This window comes from Bombina bombina, chromosome 7 (assembly GCF_027579735.1).
Source record: "Bombina bombina isolate aBomBom1 chromosome 7, aBomBom1.pri, whole genome shotgun sequence".
NCBI lineage: Eukaryota > Metazoa > Chordata > Amphibia > Anura > Bombinatoridae > Bombina > Bombina bombina.
The window spans coordinates 420,799,659-420,820,885 of record NC_069505.1 but is presented as its reverse complement, the minus strand read 5'-3'; the positions used below and the strand labels follow the sequence as shown (position 1 = coordinate 420,820,885).

Below are 21,227 nucleotides of genomic sequence, written 5' to 3'. Positions count from 1 at the left end.
TTATATCCTTCTTTGGGTACCACCTATATGCTGATGATACCCAAATCTATCTTTCCTCTCCTGATATCGCTCTCTCTTTATTGAAACATATTTCCCACTGCCTCTCTGCAATTTCCTCTTGTATATCCATACACTACCTCCAACTAAATCTGTCTAAAACTGAGCAGCTTCTTATTTCCCCCTCTTTTAGACATTCGACACTTGACATTTCTATAACAGTTTGAGACTCTGTACTCAACACCTCACCCCAGGTCCGCTGTTTAGGGGTTACACTTGAATCAGAACCGACATTCACCCCATATATACAAGTGCTTAACAGATCCTGCCTTGCACACCTACGCAACTTTTGTAGAATTCAACCTTTCCTTATTTAAAAAACTACAAAAATACTAATTAATTCCCTCATTTTGTCACGCATTGATTATTGCAATCTACTTCTAAATGGCCTTCCAAAACACCGCCTCTCCTCCCTCCAATCTATTATGAATGCTTCAGCTAGACTCATCCACCTAAGTCGCCGATCTACATCAGCTGCTCCGCTCTGCCAGTCTCTACACTGGCTCCCGATACGCTCCAGAATACAATTTAAAGTATCATCCCTAACCTATAAAGCACTCAACAACCTTACTCCCAACTATATTTACACTCTCATATCCAAATACTCTTCGATCAACCTCTGACCTACGTCGCTCCACTCATATTATCTCTATGTCCCACTTCCGCCTCCAAGACTTCTAACGCTGTGCTCCTGTCCTCTGGAACTCTCTACTCCCCTCCAACTTTGTATAGCTTTAGACGCTCCTTGAAAACCCAACTAATCAGAGAGGCTTACCATCTCTCCCCCATCTCTCATCCTAACCAAAATAATTCTTGATCTGCCTTGACTCACAGCTGTAACTACAATTAAATAACAAGCTACCAAAACCTTATGTCTCTGCACCCTCAACCAGTAGACTGTAAGCTCTCTGGAGCAGGGCCCTCTTCCTCCTGTAAACAATTTGTTTCGTCTGTTATGTTATGTATTTTATCACAAATTCTTGTCATTGTATACCCCTAACCCTGTACCCAGCGCTACAGAATTTTGCTGAGCTATACAAATAAATAATAATAATAACGTGCAGCTGCAACAATCTAGATCCTTTTTAAATAAATATAAAATTACATTTACACAAAGCATGTTATTTTATATAGCTTGTATAATGGAAAAAAAATCTTATCTCTGACAATAAATATAGTTCAGTTTATCACGTGACGACTTTAACAACCTTGTTATCAGAAAATAGAGTTTTAATTAGCGGCTGTTCAAACAGATGAGAAACCTGCGCCAACTCATACGGAATCTGATCTTCACCTTATCTTTACCCTGTGGCTCTTTTGCAGCCAAAGAGGTCATATAAACCAGGAAGACAAAATTCCGCGCAGTTGGATTTAGTTTTATTATAATTTTTTTAAAATTATTAAATTAACAAGATGGGAGGTCTCAGACCAAAGCTTAAATTGTAGTTTTTTTGATAAATTCAAACAAATAAAAGGAAAAAATAAATATCTTGATGATGTTAATCCACCACCTTGAACTCAAAAGTTATTCTAATTCGAAGAGGTGCTTTATGTTTCACTGGCAGAGCAACTGCGCATATGAGACACTCATTTATAACAAAGACCTACAGATAATTTCCATCTTTAATAACTGATGCTCTTGCTGGGACAACAATGATAATGTCACTGCCCCGAAAAGTTGGGATAAAGACCTGGTCTTCTAAAGCGCTTGAGTTTGTTCCTTTTGTGATATTTCTCACTGTTGTTTGCTGATGCCGACACTCACCGACGTTAGCCACGTAAAGTTTATTGTTCACAATAAGCACCACAATGACTGCAGCTCCACCATAAATCTCCTTCTCCAGGGTGTTTAGTCGCTCCACGATCTTCTGGTATTGGCTGGGTAGCTGCTGGTGGACAGTGCCCTGTAAAGGGAGAAACCCATATAAGCTTCAAAATCAGCTCTAGTGGTCTTGATGTCAAACATTGAAAGTAAACAGTGGGATTCTTGAAACTAGTAACAAAAAAGGAAAAAGGAGCATTTTCCCACATAAAAGTCAAGGGGTAGAAAGAAGGCCTTGGAACAATGATAATTAAGGGAAGATGATGATAGTCAGGGGGATAGAGAAGTGGGCTTGGGGTTACCATCAGCAAGTTTTAGAAAAGCATTAAGAAGGTATGGAAGGGAGGCCAAGCACGGAGAGCATCAATATCTGCCCATGTGCTTTAGTTACCTCTGGAAGCTGAGAGAGGAGACTGGCCTTTTCTGCCAATGAGTCATCAATGGATTCTAGAAAGCTCCTCTCCACAACGTCAAAAGCCTAAATGGGAAAAAACAAATGGATTTAAATACAATTATGGGCAGGGCCACAAGTTGTGTCAAAAGAGTATTGCGTCCCTAAAGATGAGGCCAAACGTATAAAAATAAACAACAGCAAATGCCTGTGACAAGCTCTCAAACACTGACCTCAGCTCACTAGCTATTTTATTTACTACTTATTCTGCAACACATTCATTTCAGAACTTGTAGTTTCATTAATTATCAAGAACAAGAAAAACATTTCAAAAGGATGTACCTCATAGATCCTCACTGGAGCTTTAACCGAAAAACAAAAATAACTCCTCACTCTATAAAGACACATATCCCCTGCTCACCATAAAAAACCTCATGTCCTCTCCTCACCCGAAATAACCTCCTGTCCTCTCCTCACCCGAAATAACCTCATGTCCTCTCCTCACCCCAAAATAACCTCATGTCCTCTCCTCACCCCAAAATAACCTCATGTCTTCTCCTCTCCCAAAATAACCTCATGTCTTCTCCTCTCCCAAAATAACCTCCTGTCCTCTCCTCACCCGAAATAACCTCATGACCTCTCCTCACCCCAAAATAACCTCCTGTCCTCTCCTCACCCCAAAATAACCTCCTGTCCTCTCCTCACCCCAAAATAACCTCCTGTCCTCTCCTCACCCCAAAAAAACTCTTGTCCTTTCCTCACCCGAAATAACCTCATGTCCTCTCCTCACCCCAAAAAAACCTCATGTCCTCTCCTCACCCCAAAAAAACCTCATGTCCTCTCCTCACCCCAAAAAAACCTCATGTCCTCTCCTCACCCCAAAAAAACCTCATGTCCTCTCCTCACCCCAAAAAACCTCATGTCCTCTCCTCACCCCAAAAAAACCTCATGTCCTCACCCCAAAATAACCTCATGTCTTCTCCTCACCCCAAAATAACCTCATGTCCTCACCCCAAAATAACCTCATGTCCTCACCCCAAAATAACCTCATGTCCTCTCCTCACCCGAAATAACCTAATCTCCTCTCCTCACCCGAAATAACCTCATGTCCTCTCCACACCCCAAAATAACCTCATGTCCTCTCCTCACCCCGAAATAACCTCATGTCCTCTCCTCACCCCGAAATAACCTCATGTCCTCTCCTCTCCCAAAATAACCTCCTGTCTTCTCCTCTCCCAAAATAACCTCCTGTCCTCTCCTCACCCCGAAATAACCTCATGTCCTCTCCTCCTCATGTCCACTCCTCACTCAAAATAACCTCATGTCCTCTCGTCACCCGAAATAACCTCAAGTCCTCTCTCCACACCCAAAATAACCTCATGTCCTCTCCTCACCCCAAAATAACCTCATGTCCTCTCCTCACCCCAAAATAACCTCATGTCCTCTCCTCACCCCAAAATAACCTCATGTCCTCACTTCATCCCAAAATAACCTCATGTCCTCTCCTCACCCCAAAATAACCTCATGTCCTTTCCTCACCCCAAAATAACTTCATGTCCTCTCCTCACCCCAAAATAACTTCATGTCCTCTCCTCACCCCAAAATAACCTCATGTCCTCTCCTCTCCCAAAAAAACCTCCTGTCCTCTCCTCCCTCGAAATAACCTCATGTCCTCTCCTCACCCGAAATAACCTCATCTCCTCTCCTCACCCGAAATAACCTCATGTCCTCTCCACACCCCAAAATAACCTCATGTCCTCTCCTCACCCCGAAATAACCTCATGTCCTCTCCTCACCCCGAAATAACCTCATGTCTTCTCCTCTCCCAAAATAACCTCCTGTCCTCTCCTCACCCCGAAATAACCTCATGTCATTTCCTCCTCTCCCAAAATAACCTCCTGTCCTCTCCTCACCCCGAAATAACCTCATGTCCTCTCCTCCTCATGTCCACTCCTCACTCAAAATAACCTCATGTCCTCTCGTCACCTGAAATAACCTTAAAACCTATCCTCAATCAAAATAACCTCATGTCCTCTCCTCACCCAAAATAGCCTCAAGTCCTCTCCTTACAAAAAATAATCTCATGTCCTCTTTTCACCCCAAATAACCTAATGTCTTCTCCTCAACCCAAATAACCTCATGTCCTCTCCTCAACCAAAATAACCTCAAGTCCTCTTCTCACCCAAAATAACCCCAAGTCCTCTCTTTACAAGAAATAACCCCAAGTCCTCTCCTTACAAGAAATAACCTCATGTCCTCTTTTCACCCGAAATAACCTCATGTCTTCTCCTCAACCCAAATAACCTTATGTCCTCTCCTCAACCGAAATAAATTCAAGTCCTCTTCTCACCCAAAATAAACCCAAGTCCTCTCCTTACAAGAAATAACCTCATGTCCTCTCCTTACAAGAAATAACCTCAAGTCCTCTCCTCACCAAAATAACCTCAAGTCCTCTTCTCACCCAAAATAACCTCAAGTCCTCTCCTCACCCAAAATAACCTCAAGTTCTCTCCTCACCCAAAATAACCTCAAGTCCTCTCCTCACCCAAAATAACCTCAAGTCCTCTCCTTACAAGAAATAACCCTCCTTCCAAGAAATAACCTCAAGTCCTCTCCATATAAGAAATAACCTTAAGTCCTCTCCTTACAAGAAATAACCACAAGAAATAACCTCAAGTCCTTTCTCCTCACTCAATACAGCCTCATGTCCTCTCCTCACCCCAAATAACCTCATGACCTCTCCTCACCCGAAATGTCCTCTGCTCATCTGAAATAACCCCAAGTCCTCTCTCCTCACGAGAAACAACCTTAAGTCCTCTCCTCACCATAAAAATAACTCTCCTCTACGTGAAATAATCTCAAAATCAGTCTTCATATAAAATAAACAAATTTCCGTCTTCTAATAAAAATACCTTTAAGTCCCCTCCTCATTCTAAATATTTGCACATCCCCTCCATACCCTAAAATAACTTCCAGACCTATCAATACCCTAAAATAATCTTAATTCCTTTCCTCACATTAAATAACCTCAAGTCTTCTACTCCTAAGTCTTGTCGCCCTTAATATCCATATATCCCCTCCTTACCCTAACTCAAGTTCTCTCTTTATTATAAATACCCTTGTGTCCTCTCTGCCCTCAATACCCTCATGCTTCCACTTTACTTTAAACAACTGAATGCCCCATATTCACCATGGATAATCTCAAGTCTCCTCTCCACTGATAAACTGATGTCACATATTTATTCTAAATAAGCTCATGTCCCCTCATTACACTACATTGCACTCCCTCTTACCCATTTATACATACCTGCAACAAGACTCTCTGCACCTCTGCATCAGTGACGTCAGAGTGCAGCTGTCCCAGGAGGAGCTCAGCTGAAAGCCGCTGATCCACAAAGTTTGTGGCCCTTGTTCCTTCATAACCGTTGAAGACCCCATAAAGGTAAATGTTATTATCACCCCTAAGAAAAAAAAGGCACAGTACTTAGCACTGTACATAGGGTGCACATTCTTTATAACTAGACCTACAAACAGTTGCTGTGGTGGCAGTAAAAGACTCAAAGTGATCTGCAAATATACAGGAGCCTTCATCTCACCAGAAAGATCAAACTTCTAAATTTACACCATTTAAATTAGGGCTGATTGTCTATGGCAAGGGCATATAAGGTGGCAGATGGTCTGGCATGCTGCAATTGGCATTTTAGAAGACTGTTGCCAAAAAAGGTCACATCTGGCTCACGACAATGGGACATAAGTAAAAGGTACCATTTACACCAAGGACCCCAAAATTTGCATGTGTAGCAGCTATGGCAAGTAATGGACTAATAACCCATAGGTGACAATAAAAAGTGATAAACTAAACAATACACAAAAGAAAAGAAAAAAAAGATATATAATATATAAGGATATGGGTGATCAAATGGAGTCCTCCTCAATTCCAGTGATTCAAGTGTTTTCTTGCCTCAAACCCAAAAATAGAAAAAATATAGTGCAATACAATTTGGTGAAAAAGAGAGATATTTTTTCCACAATAGTAGTCCCACCAAGGGGGTTACTCACACTTTTTGAGCCAACCAGGCTCTAGGTACAAACACACACCTGGTTTTATACTGCCAGGTAACCAGTATATACCAACAGCAAACAGCTGCTTCAGGTAAAAAGATATTTTTTAAAAAACATAAAATTATAAAAAGCCATTAAGATATACGCTAATATATACAGTCACTCGGGTATCGGACCACTCACAGAGCTTTCAGTGGGAGAGATAACTTAACCCTTACTTGGGTGAAATAAGATATAGCGTGCCGCACCGCCTTAGCTAGCTCCCCCTGGGTAAGTAGTAATCTCTCGATACCTGCCCTGGCGACCTTGCTTGTAAAAAGCGTATAGTGGCGTTCAGCTGATGTTCCTGACATACGTTTCCCCGTAAGCATACGTTTTTTTTCAAAGGAGAGTGGAATGGTGTGCGTCTGATATCCTGGAGTAGACATAGGGTGAACGGTCCTCCTATTGGTCCTAACTTTTGATGTCTTTCCACTGTAATTGGTTATCTCGTCTATGGTCCGGAGTTTCATCCTCCATCTTTGAAAAAGGCAAAGTCCCAATTGATTTGATCCACATATGTAGATAGTTCGTTTTGGGAAACAAAGCTAGTATTACTTTTTCCTATGATATCTGTACTTGTATGTAGTTAGGAAATAGAATGAAAACACTTTCATTTTTCACTAATTTTTAGTGCTAAATATATATAACACATTTTAGATGATTTTTTATGCTAAATTCTAACATGAAACCTATATAGAAACATTTTCAATGAATTATATTTATAGAATACTGTTTTGTTCTGTGTATACAAGATGGAGAGACAACATGAAATATTTACTACTTTGCGTATATAATACGAGATGCTAAAAGCCATAATGTTATCATATTATATCTATATTTATACAATATATTCTAGATGTTAATGGTCTCTATTGTGAACTCTGTCGAAATGTGCTGACACTATATTTCTTGAAACCAGTTTTTATAATGTATACATGTTCATTGATTTGAGTTTTAAGTAATTTGGTAGTTCTCCCTATATAAAATAAATGACATGATCAACGTAACATGTAAACAACATATTTACTATAACAAGAAATAGTTTCTCTTATGTCAAATTTCTTCCCTTCCTTAGAAAAAAAATATTTTGTGACTCTTTTAGTTGTTTTTGTGCTCTGGCATGCATTGCATAGTTGACATTTTACAAATCCCATTTGTGCTGTATGTAACCAATTTAAATCTCTATCTCTGATAAAGCTTTTAGTTATTTGGTCTTTTATGTTAGGTACTTTTCTATGTACAATATTAGGTCTTTCGTCCAAAATGGTTTCTAATATGGGGTCTCTAAATAGTATCTTCCAATGTTAATCAATGATATCCCTAATTTGATTATACTGTGAGCTGTCTTAATACTAGTGGACCCATTGATTTTTTTATAAATACGTCTATTCTATCCTTATATACTAAAAAGAAAATTTATGCTTACCTGATAAATTTATTTATTTTTTGACACAATGAGTCCACGGATCATCTTAATTATTAATCGGATATTAACCTCCTGGTCAGCAGGAGGAGGCAAAGAGTACCACAGCAGAGCAGTTAAATAGTTCCTCTCTTCCCTCCCACTCCAGTCATTCGGCAGAAGTTAGGAAGAGAAAGGAAAAGCCAAGGTGCAGAGGTGTCTGAAGTTTACATAACCCTCAACCTGTCTAAAGAAAAAGGGCGGGCCGTGGACTCATCGTGTCAAAAAAGAAATACATTTATCAGGTAAGCATAAATTTTCTTTTCTTTTACACAGATGATAGGGGAGGGACAAGACAGGGAACCTAAACGGAAGGCACCACTGCTTGAAGTACCTTTCTCCCAAAAGCGGCCTCAGCCAAGACAAAAGTGCCAACTTAGTAAAATTTTGAAAAATTGTGAAGAGAAGACCAAGTTGCAGCCTTGCAAATCTGGTCCACAGAAGTTTCATCTTGAAATGCCCATGAGGAAACAACAGCCCTCGTGGAATGAGCCGTAACCCTCTCAAGAGGTTGCTGCCCAGCGGTCTCATATGTTAAGCGTATGATACTCCTCAACCAAAAGGAAAGAGAAGTAGCCGTAGCTTTCGGACCCGTACATTTTCCTGAGAAAATCCCAAACAAAGAAGACAAACAAAAGTCCTTAGTCTTCTGCAGGTAAACTTTAGCGCATGGACCATGTCCAAATTGTGTAGAAGTCGTTCCTTCTGAAAAGAAGGATTAGGACACAAATAACCAACAACTCCTGATTAATGTTCCGATCAAAAACAACCTTAGGAAGAAATCCTAATCTAGTACGTAAAACTACCTTATCTGAGAGTAAAATAAGATAAGCAAACTCGTACTTTAATGTCGAGAGCTCTGACACTCTACGAGCAGAAGAAATAGCAACAAAAAATAAAACTTTCCAAGATAACAACTTAGTATCTAAGGAATGCATAGGTTCAAATGGAGTCCCTTGAAGAACTCTGAGAACTAAATTAAGACTCCACAGGGGAGTAACTGTTTTGAACACAGGCCTGATCCCGACCAAGGCCTGATAAAATGATTGTACATCTGGAAAATCCGCCAGACGTTTGTGTAGACAAAAAAGAAAATGCTGAGATTTGACCCTTTAGGGAACTCGACGATAAACCTTTCTCCAAACCCTTTTGAAGAAGGGACAAAATTCTAGGAATCCTAACTCTACTCCATGAGTAGCCCTTGGATTCACACCATAGGATATTTACGCCAAATCATATGGTAAAACCTTCTAGATACAGGCTACAAGCCTGCATCATGGTCTCTATGACCGAGCAAGAAAACCCCCCGCTTGAAATAAAAAAAGCATTCAATTCACAAAAAGATAGTTTCTGAGAAACTAGATTTGGGCGAAGGAAGAGCCCCTGATCAGAAGGTCCTTCCTCAACGGAGTTTCCAAGGTGGTAGAGATGCCAGGCCGGCGCTATAAGGATCACTGAGGCCCTCCCCTGTTTGATTTGTGCAAAAACCAGAGGAAGAAAAGCAAACGGAGGAAATAGGTATGCTAGACTGAAGGTCCAAGGGACCGCCAAGCATCTATCAGTTCCGCCTGGAAAACCCTGGCCCTCGACCCGTAACTCGGGAACTTGGCATTCTGTCGAGATACCATGAGATCCAAAACCGGTTGACCCTAATTGAGAATCAAGCTGGAGAACACTTCCGGGAGGAGTTCCCACTCCCCCGGATGATAGGTCTGTCTGCTCAAAAAAACGCCTCCCAATTGTCCTACCCCCTGGGATGTGGATAGCCGACAGACAGCAAGAATGGGCTTCCACCCATTGGATAATCTTGGTTACTTTGATCATCGCTAAGGAACTCCTCGTTCCTTCCTCATGATTGATGCAAGCCACTGAAGATATGATGTCCGACTGGAACCGGACAAACCGGAACATGGCCAACAGAGGCCAGGCCAGGAGAGCATTGGAAATCGCTCTCAGATCCAGAATGTTTATAGGAAGAACAGACTCTGACCTAGTCCAAACTCCCTGAGCCTTTTAGGGAGCCCCAGACTGCCGCCCACCCTAGGAGGCTAATGTCTGTTGTCACAATCACCCAAGATGGAATGCGAAACAAATTCCCTGGGAGAGATGATCCAGAGATAACCACCTTTGGATTGAATCCCTTGTCTCCTGCCCCAGTAATATTCGAGGAGACAAGTCCGCATATTCTTCGTTCCATTGCCTGAGCATGCTTAACCGCAAAGGTCTGAGATGGAAACGAGCCAACAGGATGATGTCCATTGGTGTCACCATCAGCCCGATTAACTCCAAGCACTGAGCCACTGACGGCCGAGGAGTGGACTAAGGACTAAACAAGATCGATAATCTATAATTTCCTGAATTCTGTCAGAAAAATTTTCATAGACAGGGAGTCTATAGAGGTTCCTTAGAAAGTTACCCTTGTATCTGGAACTAAGGAATTCTTTTCCAAATTTACCTTCCACCCGTGAGATCGTAGGAAGGACAACACCAAGATCATGTGGGATCTTGCTAGTCGAAAGACGCGCCTGGACTAAGATAACGTCCTTATAGGGTGCCACTGCAATTCCTTGTAATCGAGGCACTGCCAACAGAGATCCCAGAACCCTTGTGAAAATGCTGGGAGCTGTTGCAAGACCAAATGGAAGAGCCACAACTGGAAGTGTTTGGCCAGAAAGGCAACTTGTGATGATCCCAGTGGATTGGAACATGTAGGTGTACGTGTCCTATAACTCCACTGTTGTCATAAAATGACGCTCCTGGATCAAGAGAAAAAATGGAACGATAGTTTCCATCTTGAAAGGCTGTACCCTAAGGAATTTGACTAAACTCTTGAGGACTAGAATTGGTGATGTCGGACTGGAACTCTGAAGTTTCCCTCCTTTTTGGGAACTCCGAACAGTCTGGAATAAAATCCCAGACCCTGTTCCTGTACCGGACCAGGAACAATCACTCCCAGGCTGGAAAGGTCTCCTACGCAGTGTAAGGACGCCTCTCTCTTGTGCGGTCTGTAGCAAACTTGCCTTTGAGAGGAAAACGTTTGAATCCCTGGTAAACATTTTCTATCACCCAGGGATCCTAGAACATCTCAAACCCCAGCCTGAGTGAAGAGAGAAAGTCTACCCCCTACAAAATCCGGTCCCGGATCGGGGCATGCCTGTCATGCTGTCCTTGATTTAACAGCAGGCTTATGGATTGTTTCCCCTTATACTAAGACTGATTGGGTCTCCATGCAGGCTAGTCTGTTCCTGATTGGAGGCAGTAGAGTAAGGATTTCCCTTGCAATTTCGAAAAGAAAATTACTCTGTCTTTCTTTTTGTTAGTTTCTCTTATCCTGCGGAAAGGGACGACCCCTACCTCCAGAGATAATCTCCGACAGGTCGGGTCCAAACAAAGTTTTCCCCTTGTAGGGAAATAGCTAACAGTTTAGACATAAGGGACACAACTGCAGACCAAGGCTTTAACCGTCAGGCACTGCGAGCCAGACAGAGAGAAACCCGAAATCTTGGCTCCCAGAATTAACTGGAAGGAAGGCATCCATAATAAAAGGAAATAGCTAAGATTAAGAGCTTTTATCCTATCCTGGATTTCATCCAAAGAAACTTCGTTGCCTACCGCACCTGGGGTTCCCAGGCGGTCTTCCATCCAGGTACTGACCAAGCCTGGCCCTGCTTAACTATCAAGTTCAGACAGGATCTGGTGCCTTCAAGGCAGTTTGGAGGTAGAGCCTCTAAACAATATGTCACCGCACTAGTGACGGTAGCAGTGTACACAGCTGGCTGTCATTGTAAGCCCTATTGTACAAACGTCTTTTTTTTTTTTCCAAAAGCTTTATTGTAAAATCCAAAAATACAAACTTTTACATCAGAATTATTGTGGCAAAATATAACATCGATTTTCAGTATAATACAATGTCTTTACATAGAGCTTTTTACAGAGTTGTTTTAAACCATTCTGTCCTGGACTCACAGTGTTGCTTAGTAAACCTTTAACTGCACTCTCACTTCCCTCCCTGATCTCTATCCTGACTACTGCTCTGACCCCCACTGTAAGTGACACTGTGTTAATTATGTTGCTACAGATCAACCCGACAGGTGTGTATTTTTCCCTCGCATGTTTATTTTTTCCCCCCCTGTGCCTCCAACATTGTCCGGGTCTACTGAGTTAAGTGCATTTACCCTCTCCCCGTCTTTCGTCAGTTCTTATCCGTGTGAATGTATATGCCTAGTTGATATCCCAGGAGTATCCCAGGAATATAGAGCAGGTGTCGCCGCCCTATGTGGGGGGAAGGGAGCAAGCAGGAGAATCTGTGTCTGCAGATGGAGAAGGATGGTGTATGTCTCTTCACAAATGTAATATTTATATTGCTAGTTTTTACTCCACATTTGCAGCATTATTTCGTGGATCTCTACTGTGCCATTTTTAATATGATGGTATCTTTCTAGTTGTAACAGCATATCTACTTGTCTTACCCATTCCTGTTGGGTGGGAGACATGGCGGTTTTCCAATATCTGGGAATTAAAATTTTTGCGCTACTCAGCAAAGTCAGTAGCAACTTTCTCTTTGCCATGCACTTAATCTGAAGTAAGCCTGCGAAGAGTAGTACTATTTTGGGGTCTCTGGGGATTATAATCTCTAGCGTTCTGCATATACATGTGACAATGTCCGTCCAGAATTGCTGGAGCTTGGGACATTCCCACCATATGTGCAGAATAGTGCCCTCCGTCTCGCAACCCCTCCAGCATCTGCCCGAGGCATTCGGGTATATTCTTTTGAGCCTGCTCGGGGTGAGGTACCACCTGGTGAGAAATTTGAGGTTAGTTTCCTGTATCTGTGCTGATATAGAGGCAGTCTTGTTATTAAGGAATGTGTTTTTCCTTGTTTTTAAGTTCATTTCCTCTCCTATCTCCTTCTCCCATGCTTTTGTATATGTTGGTAGGCAATATGTATTGTTTTGCCAAAGTATCTTATATAAAATAGATATTAGGTGTGAGCATGGGCGCCCTGCATAGCAGAGTTGTTCAAAATCTGTCAGTTTCCGTAGCAGTGAATTCCTGTCTTTGTGTTGATACGAAGTGTGAAATTTGCGCATGGGTCAACCAGTTCAAGTGTGTCTCTGTATCTTTTATGTCCTCCCATTTTTTAATTTTGTGGTGTTGGGTCAGTGTTGCAATTGTGTTCTGAGCTACCTGTTGGCCCTGGGGTGTGTATTTCCTTGCTATTCCTAATGGGAGGGCTGGGTTGTCCATATATGGGGTCATGGGAGACGGTGAGGATATCCGTGTTGAGGTATGGATAATTTTGTCCCATACCCTGAGTAGCTCTTTGTAAAGGGGGTATCTGTCCACAGTCATTGGTCTATCCTTCTTTAGCGTCCAAGCTATATGTCCAGGGTTGTTAGTATGTAGGATTGCCCTATCTATCTGTATCCATTTTTTTGTACTGTCATTTGAGCTCCATTCTACTATTCTTTGTAGCATTAAGGCCTGTCTATATGTCTGGATATTTGGTACCCCTAATCCTCCTCCTTCCTTTGCTAAGTACATTGTTTGCTTATTAATTCTTGGTTTTATACCACTCCAAATATATGTCTCTAGAGTGTTCTGAAGTTTACTCATAAATTCCCCTGGTAAAGGGATGGGCAGAGCCTGCATAATATATAGTATTCTGGGGAGGACGTTAATTTTAATAACACATATTCTACCTAACCATGACAATTTCTTATTTTTCCAGTTGGACAGATCTCCAATTATCATCTTTTCTAGGTGTTTATAATTAGCCTCAAAAATAGCCTCAATATCCGCTGATATCTGAATTCCTAAGTATTTCATTGTGACTGATTGCCTGCGTAGCAGGCAAAGAGACATCAACTGTGACATTTTATCTTCTTTTAAATTTATATTTAGTACTTCTGATTTGTTTACATTTAGTTGAAAATTAGAGTGTTTGCCATATTCCTGAATTATCTTTAAAGCTTGTGGTAATGATTTCTCAGATTTTGTAAGGGTTAACAAAATGTCATCCGCATACATGGTACAAACGTCTTTTAAGTAAACCCTCTAACTTCTTTCCATAGGGTCTTTGAAGCCACAACTATCCTCTATGGGAATAGTAGATCTCTTAGCTTAGGTGGAAACTGTTCCATCCACCTTGGGAACTGTTTTCCAAACCTTGTTAATTAATAAATGGAGTTATTCCAGGTTAACCTTTAGATAAAAGAAAGACACAGTCTAAGATCTTTTCCTCAGATACTACCAAAGAATCTTCCTATACAGGCCTCAGGGAAGAAATATTCGGAAAACGTATTCACTGAAGTAACACATTTCCTCTTGCGCCAACCCCGCAGCATGGGGAAAAAATGGCAACATAACTCCCGAAGGAGATTGAGATAAAGCGCAGGGCACTGCTTGTGAGGGCTACAACATTGGGACACTAGAGGAGAAATTTGCGGCATAAATTGAACCTTATCAATAGATTCTTAAACAGTATTTGCCTTAAAAAGATGTTGGCTCAGAAAAAAAAATCTATCTGAACAACCTAAAGTTCTTCACATAGATGAACAGAAAAGATTGTGTATTCACATCTGTATCAGAGCATTAACCTTACAAAGGGCATCTAGCAGGACATCTTGTTCCAAAAATAACATAGCAAATAACAGTTGAAATTATTTAGTAAACATTTAAAACATAAAAGATGTTACTGTGTCTTTAAATGTTAAAACGTCACATTTTATTTTTGTGCGTTACTGTGTCTTTAAATGTTAAACCATCTTATTTTATTTTTGTGTGTAGATGAAAAATTCACGATACTCAAAATGTAGAGGAAAGTCCCTACACCTCAGCTTAATTCTTGCTGAGTTGTCAAAACACAGTCCCTCTGACATCAGAGATATCTCTGCAGCCCAAAACACCAGACTCAGCATTGTAGTGCTGTCTGGTTCTCACGCAGCTCACCAAACACTGCCCCTATCCTTCCGATACCAGCAGGAAGTTAGACATTGAAAACGAAGCATATAAGCAGAGTGCCCAAGCCCCATCGTGGGCGTTATCAAGGCGAATCCCGGTCGCCATTATTAATGCAACGGATTCCTTTAAAGTTAAGCCACCGATAGTGAATAAACAGACTAAGTCTGGAGCCACAATGGGTCTTCTCCTTGCTTCAGCAGCTTAACCCATCTAAACATAAACATTCCCCTCATACTGAGACGTTCCCTCTTACATAGACCCAGAGATTAAAGGTAGTAGTGAAAAAATACTTCTCAGCTCCAGTGCCAGCTAAGAAGGTGCTGTCTAAATTATCTTCCTCTACAAATAGGAGTCTCTATGTCCCATAAATTAAAGTGCTCCACTTTTTCTGAGATCTTACCCCAGACCCAGAATAAAAAGTCAGGACTTACCTTTTAAGTCTGCCCGACAGCAAGGCAGCTCAGCAGGTTTGAGAGGTCCTCTCCCTCCCATAGCCCTGTGGGAAAGGATAAAGCATGAGTCATCTTACTTAGGCTATCAGGAATAGGGCAGCACAAATATATGGGAGGCGCATTGAGAATTATGTCCCACAAGTTCCCATTGCTCTAAAGCCACCAAAGTCCTACTAAAGAGACTGATATGGACTACGGCTACACCTTAGAACAAAGACACACAATCTTGTACTACTTTAAAAATAATAAACTCTTGATTTAAGAATCTTTTCTAACACTTCACTTTACCTCTTCCTATCACTAACGTAGGCAAAGAGAATGACTGGGGTGGGAGGGAAGGGAGGAGCTTTTTAACAGCTCTGCTGTGGTACTCTTTGCTCCTCCTGCTGACCAGGAGGTGAATATCCCATTACTAATTAAGATGATCCGTGGACTCATTGTGTCTTAAAAAAGAAAGATTTTTATGTTCCATTTTTTCCACTTCTTTTATTGTCTTCATTATTGATGTTAATTTATAATTTTTCTCTACAAATCTTTCTATTAGAGTATCTGCCTGATAGAGGAATACCTTATTTTCTTTGCAATTTCTTTTGAGCCTAATAAATTGGCTTTTAGGAATATTTAAAAGCAATTTCTTTTGGTGGCAACTAGTGGTATTGATAAAGTTGTTTATATCCACTTTTTTAAAGAAATTTTTGCTTTTAATTTTATCTTCTACGTAAATTTCTAAATCTAAGTATTCTACTTTATGTTGGCTGTAGTTCCATGTGAATCCTATATCAAACTGATTTCCTTCCAGATGGAAGAGAAATTCCTTGAGTAGGTCCTCAGATCCTGACCAAATTAAGAAAATATTGTCTATGTAACGGCGATAGGAAACCAGGTGCTGCGCCCAGTCATGCTGGCTGTACACATAAAGATCTTCCCAGTAGACCATAAACAAATTGGCATAACTGGGCGCAAACCTGATTCCCATCGCCGTTCCACTTATCTGTAAATAATATTTATAATTGAACCAAAAATAATAGTGATCTAAAATAAAGGCTATTTACGCCAGAATAAAATCAACTTGAATAGAGATAACTCTTTTTGTAATATTTGTCTAATGGCTTCTATGCCTGATTCTTTTTTTATATTGGGATAAAGAGAAGATACATCTCCTGTTATTATCCACCAAGTTTCATTCCATACAATATTTTCCAAAAATGTAATATGCCGATAGTGTCTTTAAAATAAGCTTTGGTCTGAATTACATATGGCCGTAAGAAAAGTTTAATATATAGAGAAAGATTACTTGTGAGGGATTGTAGCCCAACACTATGGGTCTGCCGGGAGGGTTTGTATCATTTTTATGAATTTTGGGCAACATTATATGTTACTACTATTGTGAAAAAAATCTCTTTTTCACCATATTGTATTGCACTATATTTTTTCTATTTTTGTTTTTGAGGCAAGAAAACACTTGAATCACTGGAATTGAGGAGGACTCCTATTGATCTGTTATGGTGAATTTACATATTATATTCCATTTATTTAAGTATATGATAATCTAGATAAACCCCCTTCTAAAAAAAGACTATAAACATTAGGCGAATTAGAGAGATTTCACCTTAGATTAGACAAATGTTACTATCATGAAAATAGAACAAAAATGTTTCTGTTGCAGTTATTAAAAAATGGATACAAAGTTAACAAATCCACAATGTATACTTTTTTGTCTCCATGTTAACACTTTGTATAAATATAGATATAATATGATAACATTATGGCTTTTAGCATCTCGTATTATATACACAAAGTAGTAAATATGTCATGTTGTCTCTCCATCTTGTATACACAGAACAAAACAGTATTCTATAAATATAATTCATTGAAAATGTTTTTATATAGGTTTCATGTTAGAATTTAGCATCAAAAATCATCTAAAATGTGTTTAAATATTTAGCACTAAAAATTTGTGTTTTCATTCTATTTCCTAACTACATACAAGTACAGATATCATAGGAAAATGTAATACTAGCTTTGTTTCCCAAAACTATCTACATATGTGGATCAAATCAATTGGGACTTTGCCCTTTTCAAAGATGGAGGATGAAACTCCGGACCATAGACGAGATAACCAATCACAGAAGAAAGACATCAAAAGTTAGGACCAATAGGAGGACCGTTCACCCTATGTCTACTCCAGGGAATCAGGCGCACACCATTCCAATCTCCTTTGAAAAAGCCGTACGCTTACGGGAAAACGTAGGTCAGGGACATTAGCTGAACGCCACTATACACTTTTTACAAGCATGGTCGCCAGGACAGGTATTGAGAGATTACTAATTACCCAGGGGGAGCTAGCTAAGCCGGTGCGGCATGCTATTTCATTTCAACCAAGTAAGGGTTAAGTTATCTCTCCCACTGAAAGCTCTGTGAGGGGTCCGATACCCGAGTGACTGTATATATTAGCGTATATCTTAGTGGCTTTTTATAATTTTATGTATTTTAACAAATATCTTTTTACCTGAAGCAGCTGTTTGCGGTTGGTATATACTGATTACCTGGCAGTATAAAACCGGGTGTGCGTCTGTACCTAGAGCCTGGTTGGCTCAAAAAAGTGTGAGTAACCCCGTTAGTGGGACTACTATTGTGGAAAAAATATTTTTTTTTTCACCAAATTGTATTGCACTATATTTTTTCTATTTTTGTTTTTGAGACAAGAAAACACTTGAATCACTGAATATAATCATACCAGGTTATTTATTAAGAGCCCCACTCAAAATGTACACCTGCCCCCCCCCCCAAAAAAACACACAGGCAAAACATCTGGTTCCCTACATTGCCAAATGTTCAGCAAGGTTGGTGATTGGTGGTGGATTCGCTTGTCATGTTCTGTGCCACAGATGGCAAATGGTTATCAGCCAACAACAAAAAACTGTTCTAAGAATACAGAGTACTTTGTTTTGGGCTTGTAAGTCTCTTTTAAGGGAAATTAAACCCAAATTGTTTCTTCCATGATTCAGATAGAGCATATCATTTAAAACAACTTACTTCTATTATCTAATTTGCTTTGATCTCTTGGTATCTTTTAAAAAAGCAAACCTGAGTAGGAATAGGAGCAGCAATGCATACTGGGAGCTAGCTGCTGATTGGTGGCTTTACATAAATACCTGTTGTCATTGGCTCCCCCAATAAGTTCAGCTAGTTCCCAGTAGTGCATTGCTGTTTCTTCAACAAAAGGATACCAAGAGAATAAAGCATATTTGATTACAGAACTTAGTTAAAAAATGATATTCTCTATCTCTAAGTCATTAAATAAAATTTGTGTGTTTCATGTTCCTTTAACATAAATACAAATAAAGCTTTATAAACTTGTCAGTTTCCCTCGCAATAAATAAGTGAATCGTATTGGATATTTTATTCTGAGATTGTATTTTCTTTAGTAACCCCAGAAGAAGCCTAAAACATTAATACAATCATTTATTTTGTGTTGAACCATGGCGGGGGGCACAATGAATAAATAAAGTGTACAAATGCGAATAAACACAGATAAAATGACGTGATAACCCTACCTCAGGTACATTTACACCTACATTAAAGGGACATTAAACCCAAGAATTTTCTTTTATGATTCAGACAGTGAATACAATTTTTAAAAAGTTTCCTATTTACTTCTATTATCAAATTTATTTAATTCTTATGTTATTCTTTGTTGAAGAGATACCTAGGTAGTTAGCGTGCACATGCCTAAAGCACTACATGACAGGAAACAGTTCTGTCATCTAGTGCTCCTGCTAATGTATAACATTATTATATAACTGCTGCCATCTAGTGCTCTTGCTAATGTATAACATTGTTATTTAACTGATGCCATCTAGTGCTCTTGCTAATGTATAACATTGTTATAAAACTGCTGCCATCTAGTGCTATGCTAACGTATAACATTATTATAAAACTGCTGCCATCAAGTGCTCTTGCTAATGTATAACATTGGTATAACACTGCTGCCATCTAGTGCTCTTGCTAATGTATAACATTGTTATAAAACTGCTGCCATCTAGTGCTCTCGCTAATGTATAACATTATTATAAAACTGCTGCCATCTAGTGCTCTTGCTAATGTATAACATTGTTATAAAACTGCTGCCATCTAGTGCTCCTGCTAATGTATAACATTGTTATAAAACTGCTGCCATCTAGTGCTCTTGCTAATGTATAACATTGTTATAACACTGCTGCCATCTAGTGCTCTTGCTAATGTATAACATTGTTATAAAACTGCTGCCATCTAGTGCTCTTGCTAATGTATAACATTATTATAACACTGCTGCCATCTAGTGCTCTTGCTAATGTATAACATTGTTATAAAACTGCTGCCATCTAGTGCTCCTGCTAATGTATAACATTGTTATAAAACTGCTGCCATCTAGTGCTCCTGCTAATGTATAACATTGTTATAAAACTACTGCCATCTAGTGCTCCTGCTAATGTATAATATTGTTATATAACTGCTGCCATCTAGTGCTCTTGCTAATGTATAACATTATTATAACACTGCTGCCATCTAGTGCTCTTGCTAATGTATAACATTGTTATAAAACTACTGCCATCTAGTGCTCTTGCTAATGTATAACATTGTTATAAAACTGCTGCCATCTAGTGCTCCTGCTAATGTATAACATTGTTATAAAACTACTGCCATCTAGTGCTCCTGCTAATGTATAATATTGTTATATAACTGCGGCCATCTAGTGCTCTTGCTAATGTATAACATTGTTATAAAACTGCTGCCATCTAGTGCTCTTGCTAATGTATAACATTGTTATAAAACTGCTGCCATCTAGTGCTCCTGCTAATGTATAACATTGTTATAAAACTACTGCCATCTAGTGCTCTTGCTAATGTATAACATTGTTATAAAACTGCTGCCATCTAGTGCTCCTGCTAATGTATAACATTGTTATAAAACTACTGCCATCTAGTGCTCCTGCTAATGTATAACATTGTTATAAAACTGCTGCCATCTAGTGCTCTTGCTAATGTATAATATTGTTATAAAACTGCTGCCATCTAGTGCTCTTGCTAATGTATAACATTATAAAACTGCTGCCATCTAGTGTTCTTGCTAATGTATAATATTATTATATAACTGCTGCCATCTAGTGCTCTTGCTAATGTATAACATTATTATAAAACTGCTGCCATCTAGTGCTCTTGCTAATGTATAACATTATTATAAAACTGCTGCCATCTAGTGCTCTTGCTAATGTATAACATTGTTATAAAACTGATGCCATCTAGTGGTCTTGCTTACATATAACATTGTTGCAAAACTGCTGACATATGGTGCTGCAGACACGTGCACGCTCCTCAGCTTACATTTCTGCTTTTCAAATAAGGATAACAAGAAAACAAACACAATATGATAACAGAAGTAAATTAGAAAGTTGTTTAAAATATTATGTTTTATTTAAATCATGAAAGAAAAAAAACGGTTTTATGTCCCTTTAACCAGGTGCTGAAACAAAAATGGTCCGGCTCCTAAGCTTTCAAATAAAGATATCAAGAGAACGAAGAAAAATGGATAATAGGAGTAAATTCGAAAGTTGCTTAAAATTGCTGCTCTATTTGAATCATGAAACAAAAAATTGGGATTCATGTCCCTTTAATAGTATTACACCAGCATGAGCGGCATCACATAACTGTGGGCAATTGTGATCACAGCTGATCTATGTTTTCTGATCAGAATTTCAGATTAAAAGGGACAGTCTATTCCCAAATTTGTAGTGCTTAAAAAGATAGATAATCCCTGGGTTATTACCCTTGCACAACCAACACTGTTATATGAATATACTTTTTACCGCTGTGATTACCCTGTATCTAAGTCTCTGCAGACTGCTCCTTATCTCAGTTATATTAATATACTTTTTACCCCTGTGATTACCTTGTAACTAAGCCTCCGCAGACTGCCCCTTATCTCAGTTATATTAAA

General features: G+C 39.5%; 1 protein-coding gene and 1 pseudogene across 1 annotated transcript in view; both read right to left on the bottom strand.

The window, feature by feature from the left end:
• Nucleotides 1-21,227, bottom strand: part of TAB1 (TGF-beta activated kinase 1 (MAP3K7) binding protein 1) — a 105,798-nt gene that overhangs the window by 56,815 nt on the left and 27,756 nt on the right. Inside the window, exons 3-5 of the mRNA XM_053721277.1 lie at nt 5,578-5,731; nt 2,271-2,357; nt 1,823-1,961 (exon numbers count right to left, since the gene is read on the bottom strand). Of these exons, the coding sequence (XP_053577252.1) occupies nt 1,823-1,961; nt 2,271-2,357; nt 5,578-5,731 (380 nt within the window). The remainder of the gene's footprint in view (nt 1-1,822; nt 1,962-2,270; nt 2,358-5,577; nt 5,732-21,227) is intronic.
• LOC128636907 (uncharacterized) lies at nt 11,442-11,560 on the bottom strand (annotated as a pseudogene).